This window comes from Austrofundulus limnaeus, unplaced genomic scaffold (genome assembly GCF_001266775.1).
Source record: "Austrofundulus limnaeus strain Quisiro unplaced genomic scaffold, Austrofundulus_limnaeus-1.0 Scaffold583, whole genome shotgun sequence".
Lineage (NCBI taxonomy): Eukaryota > Metazoa > Chordata > Actinopteri > Cyprinodontiformes > Rivulidae > Austrofundulus > Austrofundulus limnaeus.
In genome coordinates this window covers 219,250-230,686 of record NW_013952985.1, presented here as the reverse complement: position 1 = coordinate 230,686, position 11,437 = coordinate 219,250, and the positions used below count along the sequence as shown (strand labels likewise).

At 41.2% G+C, this 11,437-nt stretch overlaps 1 protein-coding gene across 2 annotated transcripts in view; it reads right to left on the bottom strand.

The window, feature by feature from the left end:
* The window catches only part of LOC106530968 (uncharacterized), an 11,795-nt gene extending 2,441 nt beyond the window's left edge, over positions 1-9,354 (bottom strand). Inside the window, exons 1-2 of one of the 2 annotated variants that reach the window (XM_014026705.1) lie at positions 6,482-9,354; positions 5,408-5,971 (exon numbers count right to left, since the gene is read on the bottom strand). In XM_014026705.1, the coding sequence (XP_013882159.1) occupies positions 6,483-9,122 (2,640 nt within the window). In that variant the 5' untranslated portion in view covers positions 9,123-9,354 and the 3' untranslated portion in view covers positions 5,408-5,971; position 6,482. Of the gene's footprint in view, positions 1-5,407; positions 5,972-6,481 lie in introns of those variants that run through there. The other variant, XM_014026704.1, reaches the window with a different exon arrangement.
* Between the last annotated feature and the right edge of the window lie 2,083 nt (positions 9,355-11,437).

Sequence of the window (11,437 nt, the reverse complement as noted above, 5' to 3'; positions counted from 1 at the left end):
ATAAATTTACTTTATTACTAGCTGAAGTCACCATTTTTCAAATAGCTGATGCCATCAGTTACAGGCTGACTTCAGGTCTGGTTTAGATCATTGTTACTTATAAATTATATATTTTTCTGGTATAAATCTGCTGTTTTACATGATTGTTGAATGAAATTAACATAGTTATTAATTTATTGTAAAAACATGACCAATAATCTGTGAAACAGATCCGGTTCCAATTGCTGTTTATTTATTAGTTTCTATGGAGGCTGTGAGCTGTTGTCCTGTTTGGTCTCCGTTTCTGCTACCAGTGTACGGTATGGGCGGGGCTCAGTCTAGCGATCTTTATATGTAAGTCTATGGTTGTGCTGATGAAGCCTGACATCTAGTGGTCAACTGGAGCAACTACATGGAAAACTTTAAAATCCATGCTCTTATTTTGAAGTAAAGATAGTTTCCTGTACTCCGTGCTTTCGTTTCCCATCACAAATCAAATCCGTCATGTACCCATACTGTTTATTGGAAAACAGTTTTAAAATTACTTTATTGATGCTTCTTTAATGAAAAATCTACAGCAAACAAAAGAAAAAGACAAAGAATCAGCCGAACTAGCAATCCTCAACAACTTTTTAATTTTTACACCAGGAGCTAAAAGTCTGTTTCAGGAAATCACATCCTCAGCAATCGGCAGTTGTAGAATTAAGTTGTAAAAGAGTTTTTACAGCGTTAGTTGGCAGTGTTGTGCATATATTGTACATGAATTGTTGTTAGCTAGTAAGTGTCAAATTGAACTTGCACCTTAAAATTAGCTTCCGCTAGTTTTTGTATGGCATAAGCGCTTTTGAAGTTGCAGACCTAAATATTTTCATAAGCGCTCAAGAAATTGCGGAGATAATTTTTGGATTAGCGCTGCCCACAACTGTCTAATGTTTTCTCCAACACTGACAAAGAGCTGATGCCTTCCTGAGGAAAAACTTCCTGGTTTCAAAGTTACAAATGAAAGGTTTAGAAATCCTTAACAGAAATGCCTCTCTCTCTTCATGACACTAYGGTATAATAAGAAATAATATTTGGTCAAACCCTGTAAATAAAGCCTCCAGCTGCTTAGCCCACCATCTATGGATCTCTCTGCACATGATTTGAAAAATTCTGTTTCTGTTACCACCTTCAAATCTCAGCTTAAATCTTATCTGTTTAGGATAACATATTTATTAGAATCAAAAGTATTTGTAACAGCCATCAATCGTCCAGTTTATAGTTTATTTATTTGAATATTATTCCTATAATTTATCTAAAATCATGCAATCATACAGTTTTTCTTGGTTAATTTCATCCGCTTAAAGAATATAGGATCCACTCTTTTTTCATAATCACTATTGTAGCAGGGCAGAAGACACCTCTTGCAAATGTGTTGTTATCCAGTGGCAGATCTAGGTGTTTGTGAGTAACTGACCTTCAAGGGGCCACAATATTCATAGAGGGGCCAGAGTATTTGTTCAACATCCTTGCACCCAAATCTCCAGTTTTGGTAAGGCATACTTGTAAATTACAGGTTGATGGTCTACCTGGTAAGCCTTGCTCCCTGATGCACCTCCACCAGTGCCTTTGTGCAAGTACACTCTCCTAAACAGCTCTACGGGCATAAACAGGTCATCAGCTGGGGACAACCAATCACTGATATTTCACTCCTTTAACCCGAGTACATCTCATGGTGGTGGAGTAATGGCAGAGTCTCTCCCTGCCATCCCCTTCTGAAGCCCTAGATGTTATTTACCCTCCATCTTCTGTCCTTCCTTCTCAGCCACAACCAAAATATGCCCTTCTCTGCCTCTTCTGCCAAATCTCATGGTTTTCTGACACCCTGCTCCTGTGCATCCCAAGTCACATAGCAGATGTACCATTGAGGACTCAACAAAACCCCTACATCCAACTTCAGTGGGGTACATGATGGCTTTTCACCTAGCTTCCCTACAGTCTCCTGCCAGATCTGCATACTGCACAYGCTTCAATTTGTTGGCAGCTTCCATGCCCTCTCCTCTTGGACCTGTGAGCTCCACCAACAGGATGGTCTTCTGTGGTTCTGACCACATGATTAGGTCTGGCCAAAGCAATGTCTCTATAATCTCCCTGGGGAACCTGATCTGCCTCCCCAGGTCTACCCTTGTGGTCGAATTGCTACCAGGTGAGAGGACTTTTGGTTTCACTTTCTGGGAGTGGGGGGAATGCTGTTCTCTCCTGCCCTTACAAACTGGATTGGGCATCTAGCTGGAACAGAAGGTTTGTTGTTAACCTCTTGTTTGTATGACTCTACCACTTCTGCAAGCTTCCTCGACATTTGGTCATGTCGCCACTTGTAGTGGCCTTGGGACAATGCTATTTTGCAGCCAGACAGGATATGATGAAGGCTTGCATTGCAAGTACTGCAAAGAGGACAGATCTCTTTATTACCAAACCATTGGTGGAGATTTCTAAGACAAGGTAAGGTGTCATTGGTGGATCTGATCAGGAAACTTCTCCCAAGGTCTGCTCAACCCTCCTGATCACTGCCAACTACCTCACAATGTTTCAGCCTACTAATTGCCATAATGACCTCTTCTTAGGCTTTCCACTTCCTCCCTGTTCTTCTCTGGGTGCAAGCTGCTCTCACCAGCTGGTCAGTTGATTCCCTCAATTCCAGCACCATTCGAACCTTCTCCTGCTTATATCCCAGGCTGATGGATCGCAATGATAGTTGCAATGTGTTCCTGTCAAAGAGCCCCACAACTGACAGATATCTTGATAGCCCCAACCACTTCTTGGTGAATGAGTTTGTCACCCCATCCAACTTATCTGCCAAGGGGATCTCGCTCAACTTCAGGGGCCACATCACTCTTGGATACAGGATGGTCTGATAGCTCYATACTTTGTACTTCCCAGGAAGCTGGCTCTGGTTGATCCTGGCCAAGCCATCCATAAGCTACTTCCTCACTGTTTCTCCCATCTACCGATCAGAGCGGTCGACAGTATAAATACAGCTAAGGCTACAAATGGGTTGACCTGCCAAAAATGTGATCTGCTCACTACCTGCGACAAGTACAATATGGTTGTTTTTGGCCCCTTTTCTTAAAGGACAGGCTACGTGATTTAAAGTGTTTGAGCTTCATCCTTAAATAAATATATTTAACCAGTCACACATAACATTAGTAATGTAATGTAATTTTTTTAAAAAGTTTGCACAGTAAAATTATCCTTATTAATGCCATCCATCCATCCATATCTATGCCCGTTTCTTCCTTTCAGGGTCACGGGGGTCACTGGTGCCCATATCCAGCAGTCACAGTGTGAGGGGTGGGGTACACCCTGGACAGGTCGCAAGTCCATCACAGGGCCACACATAGAGACAAACGAGACAAACAACCATTCACTCTCTCACTCACACCTAGGGACAATTTAGAGTTACCAATTAACCTAACAGTCATGTTTTTGGTCTGTGGGAGGAAGCCGGAGTACTCGGAGAGAACCCACACATGCACGGAGAGAACATGCAAACTCTACCTAGAAAGGTCCCCGGGCCGGGATTGGATCTGGCGACCTTCTTGCTGAGAGGCAACAGCTCTACCAACTGAGCCACCATGCTGCCCTTATTAATGTTACATGCATATGTAAATTGATTAAATACTCTCAAACACAGCATGTGAGAAAATCCAGCCATCGTTTCAGTTAAAATACTTTTTCTGCAGGATTGTTCAAATTTTCTTAAGAAGAGAAGAAGACTTCTGTTAGCTTGATTCATGCTGGACTTTCCTATTTAGTGCTGCTAATGTTTAAACATAGAACTGCATCCACCATCATCGCTCTCTGGAAAATGACAGATGAGTGAAAGGACAGGGACACTTCAGGGGGTCAAACAGATTTCAGCTGAGGTCAATGCCCCTGTGGTCCCGCCCCTAGATTCGCCCCTGGTGTTATACATTTTTATTGCATTAACACATTTTCTCCACCCTTTTGCAAAACTGTTAACAGAAACCACTTGTTCCTAACTATTAAAAGTTACCTACAGTAGGTCAGTATGAAATCACTGAAGCGCCTGTTTGCCACGTCTTTGTTGTTCTTTACCAGCATGGAAAGAACATGCAAGACCAAGGTGGAGGTGTGGTTGGAAGGGATCAAGTTTCATAAAAAAAATTGGGCAACTGTTGCTGTAATTTCTTGTTTTCTGATAGATTTTATTTTGGTTTACATTTACAGTATTCATACATGTCAACTTGTATGGATTGTCCGTAAGTTATAAGGATTTTATGTCATTTTGCAGGTATATGGACGTATAGGGCAATCTCACGGATTTTTTCAAGTCTTACGTATTTTTTTAAAACCTCATTTTCAAATTTATCTAACACGTCAGAGCCTGCGTCAAATTTGCATCAAAGCATTTCTGATCCTGGATCTAATTCTTTGCAGAAAGGAAAATTAGGCACAGCATATGTTTGAAGATAACAAATAGCACTGACATGAGAGCAATACAACAGGCTAAAGTGACAAGCAATGGTGCACTGAATGATTTATTTTGTTGTCCATTATGTAATGATTAATTGGAAGAGCCAATTCACTTGGTTGCAAATTGTGTTGTTTGAAGACAATATTTGTTTTTGTTTCATATTTTAAATGTTTTAGCAAAGTTAGAGCCTTTTGCAAACAAAATATGTCACTCTGACCATCCCTGTGTGTTTACTGTTTTAAAATTGTGGAGTCTGAGTTGACTGCTTTTTGAACAAAAACAAAAAAAAACTGTGAAGAAAACCAGAGAGAGAGGATGAAGCACACTGCCAGACTGCAGGTGAGTGAATGCTGAAAGAACAAACGGACTGAGCTGATGAGGCAGGTGATCAACCTACACATTCTCACTCCCGACTCGTCACATATTGACGCTTTTCCAAAGTTCCCTCTGCGTCTTATTTTGACGCATCAGGTGACCCCCTCGCGTCAGTCCTTGACGCCCGCAGCTTTTCCGGGTTGCGCCACCAGGGGTCTTTGGGTCGGKGGTCTGAGGTTAACATGAGGGATCAGGATTAATGGTTAAGTTTAGGTACTGGGATCAGGGGTAGGATGTCCATGGTGAATATTACGTAATTTCAGGCTTTGGAACATGTTGRCGTGAATTTCCTACATTTTYTAAAAATGGTTAATTTTAGGTACTAGGGTCAGGGACAGGATGTCTAAAGTGAACAAAGGCAATTTCAGGCTTCGAAACGGTAGTTTTTGCGCATTTTCTACACTTTCTGAAAATATGACAACAGATTTCGCCCCATCTCGTCAGTAACTGACGTGACGGGGTACCCGGCGCGTCAAAATCGGACGTAGAGGGAACCTTGGAAAAGCGTCAATATGTGACGACATGGGAGTGAGAATGGGTTGGATCAACAAGTGAGACAAATAATACTGGGTTCAGGTGTGAATGGGGCAGGATTGACTGGGAACAGGAATGAATGGTGACACAGAGAAACAATTGTAAAATAAACTGATGTTATATAAAAAATGTAAAAATGTGCTGCAAAAAAATCACAATATTATTTTATTAAAAAATAGCCAGCATTTTTGTATTTTCTGAGGTCAGTTAGCTTTGGTTGCTATCTTGACTTGTGTTGTCTCCGAAAGTTAACCAGATGCAATTGTCAACTGAATGATAACTTTCTGAGAGTTTCATAAAAACCTGCTCAATAGTTGGTGAGATATCTTACTAATGATGCAGACAGAAACACAAAGACAGGTCCTTCAGTGGTGAGCAAAMACAATTGTGGTGATAAAGCGAACCTTAGTAAACTTTGAAAGATTGAGATAGATCTGTATGATTAGAATCACCACACATGTCAACCTCTTCAGATGTTTACCTGTATAAAGAGCCACAAAAATCCATAAATTTTGCAAAGAATCCGTACAACTTGCACCTGCGCGGTGGGGTGGGGTGGGGTGGGGGGGTCTGTCGGCTGCGGACATGAAAGCGCCCGCTGCGAAGCTGGAGGAAAGGAGAGAGGATAAAGTTTAAAACTTATTTCTAGCGGCAGAACAGGTTGGAAGATGGCTGTTTGGTGTTGTTGTTTTATTAAATCATCCAACAGGCTCTGACATGTTAGATAAATTTGAAAATGAGGTTTTGAAAAAAATCCGTAAGACTTGAAAAAAATCCGTGAGATTTCTCTGTACGCCCGTACACCTGCAAAATGACGTAAAATCCTTACAACTTACAGACAATCCGTTCAAGTTGACATGTATGGAATAACACACTTATTGTTTTTTGTTACATTAAATTATAAGGTTAATGTTACATTCTCTGTAATCCTCACTGACTATTGAATAGTTTTCAAAGATTTTGTAAAGTTTAGGTTATAGTGTTAATATTTATTACCTGTCACAGCAATTATTAAGTAAAGAAAGGCCTGCCCTTAGTTTCAAAAATTGGTATTTTTAGGACAAGAAGCATCTACAAAGGTCGGAACTTCAATTCTGACGTCTTTAAAGAACATACCTTAATTTTGTGTTGGCTCTCTCCCCCTGGCCTGCCTGAAACCCATACTGGTTTCAGACTCTGCATGGGGCATCCCAGTGGACCTTTGTTCAGACTGTGTGCGACGGGTTGAGCCATTTGTTTTTCTTATGAGCAGCCTGCCTCGGGAAGCTTCTCCCTGTGCTCTGGGAGGAACAGGACTACCGAACAAGAGGCCAGATTGAGAATTTTGCAGCTCATTTTGACAGAAGAATGAGCGAGCATCTTGAAAAGACACAGATGGGATAATCTCTTCAGTGACGTGATCAGCGGCACTCATGATTGTTCGTGGAGAGCTGGGACGAGATGAAGGTCTAGAGGTGAACTGAGGTTTAAATGCAGGGGGGCTTGGAAATCTGTGGCGCACAGAAGGACATGATGGTGGTAAGCGGACTCTGGAGACAGGTGGTGCTGTCACAGGCAGACTGCAAGGGGACATCTCAGACTCACATGTTTCATTGTTTTCAAACTTCTGACCCATTCTGGCTTGACTGAACTGAACATAACTTGGCTTGTCAGGATGTTCGGCAGCATTGCACAGGTGAATAATTTTCCTTGCCTGCTGGTAGAGACTGTTGGCTTTCTCAGTTTCTTCATCAACATCTGTTTCCAGTTGTGCCCTGGTGATAGTCTCCGGTCCAACAGAACCAGCAGATCTGATAGACAGTGACCCTGGCCTTATGTTGACTCTGTTTGGTAGAAGATCTACTTTCTGGATGGTTATTTTTCGGCGCTGGTAAATCCCAGTTTTCTGGTTTATGACTGGGAGGTTCTGAATGGTAGCTTCCTGCAGCTCTTCCTCACTTTGTGGTTGGCCCTCGTTACTCTGGAAGGAATTGTCCATCAGAACCTCTAAGGGTGGAGGGGGTAGGTTATCCACATCAAGATCGCCTCTGCTGTCACCCGAGCTGTTAGTGTTGTTTTTGCGGTTGATCTCCCCCTTACTACTATTACCTGTGTTAGAAATTAGAAGAATTCGGTTTTTATTGGGTCTTTTAATGTGAGTAGGAACATTAGAAAAGCTTTGTTCTTGTCTTCCATCAGTCCCTTGACTGAAGGTATTGATGAGCCTTCTGACTGAAGGACGTTTCGGTGATTTATTGGCTGACAGTGGTAATAAAGGTAACAATGGCTGATCGGATTCCACCTGGGTTCTGTTTGACCCGTTCAAATAATGCCGTCTCAGTCTTGCTCTGTGCAAACTATGATCAGCTCTTGTTGGTTCATGTATTCCTTGTATTTCAGAAACAGGTTTTCTGTTTGGATCTGGTCCTTTCTGGCTCTTCTGTAACTCTGTCGTCAGATTTAAGCTGCAGGTAGAAGAAGAGTGTTTAGACCAGGCTGAAGCCAGAGGTCGCTGAAGAGTCGGCTGCTGGTCCTGAAGGCAATTTGCCTGCATATATTGAAGAGCTTGACTGGGATCTGGTGGGGAAGAGCTTGACCTCTTTCTTTCAGGCCTACAATATTCATCATCCTCATAATCCTGTTCTTCATCCTCCTCCTGTTCTTCATCATATTCAGTATGGCCCACTGAGTTGACTAAAGGATTGGAATAATTGTTTAGTGCATCTTGAATGCCCTCAGAGCCACAACTTCCAGAACCTGTGCTCCTACTGTGGCGTCGCTGTTTTTCAGATTCTGTCAAGCTCTCGTTCTCTCCCCCAATTCCGCTGTCTTCACTGTGCAGGGTAGAATCCACTGAATTAGACTTTCTAATGGCCGCAACTTCTACCTGAGCAAGTACCTGAGCCAGGCGACGCTCTGCAGCTTGCTTTGTCTGCAGCTTTTGGGCCAACAGTTTAGAAAGGGAGGAAAAATACTCCACTGCTTCCACAAGCGTCGTGTCCCCCAGGGTCTGCACTGAACCTCCAACTTGCCTCATTTTTTCTGCAGAATTTTGGAGCAGGTGCTGTAACAGATCTGGTGGTAGATCAGGATGATTTGCTGTGTTGCTGCTCGGTTTAGTTGACTTTACAACCTGGTCCAACATCCCAGAAGGCAGAGCCATGTTGTCTCCATGTTCCATTAACATCTGCTCCCCGTCCTCAGCTATCTCCTCCAGCACCTGGTTGATCTCCTCAAATTGCAACACCAAGGAAGATATCATGGGCTGCAGGGATATCTGTGTCTGAGCAGCCTGGTCCAGCAGGCTTAGAAGGGTTTCGTATTTGGAAATATTTGGGTTCAGGAAGGTGTAGGCAGCCTGGTGAGCCCTCACCATGTTCGGTGGGAAGTCCATCTTACTTTGAACGGAAGATTTTCTCTGCTTTTCAAWGATTTTTTTATCACCTTTATTTTTTTGTTGACTCTCTATCTTCATTGCATCTGTCTGACTATCACACATGATTTCCTGGGGCGTTGTATTTACCTCTGTTTCTTCAGTGTTCTCTAGGTTTGTGGCAGATGTGTTCAAGTCCAGCTGAATCCAGGTAGTTCCTGTTGAATCATGTTTTCCAGTGAGTAGCAGCGACTCATCTTTTTTCTCTGTATGTTTCAAATGCATATCTTCCACCTCTGGAGGGCAAAAGTCCACATCTTGTGGTGCTTCAGCCRACAGAGCCTTCACAGTTTCAATGCCGTCTGGTTTTGAAAATAACTTTCCTTTTGATGGCGAGCAGCCCATGATTTCATTCAAAGGAAAAAAGATCTACAACAAAAATATATATTTAAAAAATGTATTTTCTAGTACTGTTTTTAGTTTACCATCCAGTCTCTGAATATTAGTTTTGGTAGGTTTCCTCCAGTCATTTCAGCTTTTCTTCACAATCATGTCCAAATGTGCCACAGAGATGTAGAAGATGGAGAGTGGAATGACCACAGTGTGTGCAGAGGAGGACAGACGATAAGACAGATTGTAGTGGTGGGAGGGAGCAGGATGGGTGCACAGATGGTCCTAATAAGTACATTAACATGCACACTACACACACTTGCAAATGCACACCTGAACCTTTATACATAAGACTTTAAGCTCCTCAAGGTAATCAGGGCCAGTTTTATCAGGTGGTGCTTTTAGCCTCATCCACTTACCTGCTGGTACGGTTTACTCTGTAAACTTAACAGTGTGGAAAGCTATTTGTAAGAGTTAGAATGTTTTTCTTRGAAACACTTGCAAAGAATAAAAAGCCTTAACATTCTTTCAATGAATGCATCATCACTCGCCTCCTTTAATGCCAGAGTTTTAGACTAAAATCATTTTATGTTTAGAAATGATGCTTTCTTTGTGATCAAACCTTGAAAATAACATTAAATGCAACCTTGTGGTGTCTTGAGATGAGTCTCAGCTACTACCACATCCATTTTTAGCTCAATATCTGTCATATTGACTGAGTTGTAATCATTTATTTTGTTGTTGTTWGTTAATGTCAAATCTTGAATTTGGTTGACTCCAAATTGTTCAAAGTTTAATCTACTATATTTGACAGTTTTGTTCAAATTCACTCACTTGAGATATTTTGTAACAGATCTTGTGCAATCTGATGTCCTTCAGAATTGGGATCCGTATTTGCTACAACTACGCTAAATTTTAGGTCRCTAAATGTAAAATTGACCGAGTTAACAGAATCTAGTCAATTTTGTGGAAGTCTTCTTGAATTTGGTTGACTCCAAAGGTTATTCACTTATAGATGTATATCAATTTATTATTTTCCAAGAGTTACACTTCATATTCATTCAGTGGTTCATAAGGTATTTTTGTAATAAACACACACACAAACACCCCCCCCCCCCACACACACACACACACACACACAAACAGACACACCCTTCCCATCCACACACACAGGAAAAATAATCACTGTCACTTAATGACGTAACGAGATCTGGTGTTGGGACTATGAAAAACAGACTTGTTGAGTTCTAACTGTGATTTGTTGACTTTGAAACTGAGAAAATAAAAAGTGAACACCTAGTTAAGAAATTAAACTTATACATATACATACACACTTATACAACATACTGGAGGTTCAGATGAGTGTGACCCATGATCCTGTTTGCTGTTCTTATTAAATGGTGCTGAAGGATTCTTTCACAGATGGTGGCAATCTGTGTCTGGTGTTCACATTGACAGTGACTCCAGCTGCCAAAGTATTTGTATGTGATCACCTGTTTAATGGGATTATTGGTCACGGGGCTGAGGTCATCAGGTGAGCTCAACAGGCTTACTGGTATTTATGTGAAGTTTATTGTTGTTTCCCCAGTCTACAAACTTGTTCACAACAGCTCTGTTAGTTGAGCATGTGAAATCTGTAGTGGGAAGGCTAAGGCCTGGTCTGCAAGGCAAGATAATTATGCAGATTTTTGGTCTATCACTGTAAATTTTGCAGCGTTAAATCAACACTAATAGAGTCAAATTCGACACTGTTCCAGAGTGTATTTGGTCCCAATCAGAATTGGTGTTAAATTTACTCTTCCACAAGAGTTGAAAATCCAGTATTAAATTCACTGTAAATTGAGTAACTTTTTATTTGGAATTAACACAACAGTGTAAATTACTCCATAAAGAGTACTATTTACACATCTAAGCCACAATAAAWTTTTCAGTGTTWAATCAACACTTAAACAGTTAAATTTAACACTGTGTCTGAGTCACTTTGGTSCTTATCTGAATTTGTGTCAATTTAACACTTTCCATAGTGTTAAATTTTCAAAGTGCAATTTAACTCTAAACAGAGTTTAAAATTAACACTGATTAACACTTTTACCTTACAGTCTGGCATTAAAAGTAGACAAGGTGCCAGCCTCACAGACAGAAACTGGAAGTTGGTTCCATAAGAGAGGAGCTAATAACTAAGCTCTGCCTCCCATTCTACTTTTARTAAACCTGCAGTCTGAGAGYGAAGTGYTCTGTTAGGAAAATATGGAACAATAAGATGTTTAATATATGATGGAGCTTGGTTGTTAAGAGCTTTGTATGTTAGGAGTAATATTTTAAATTCTATT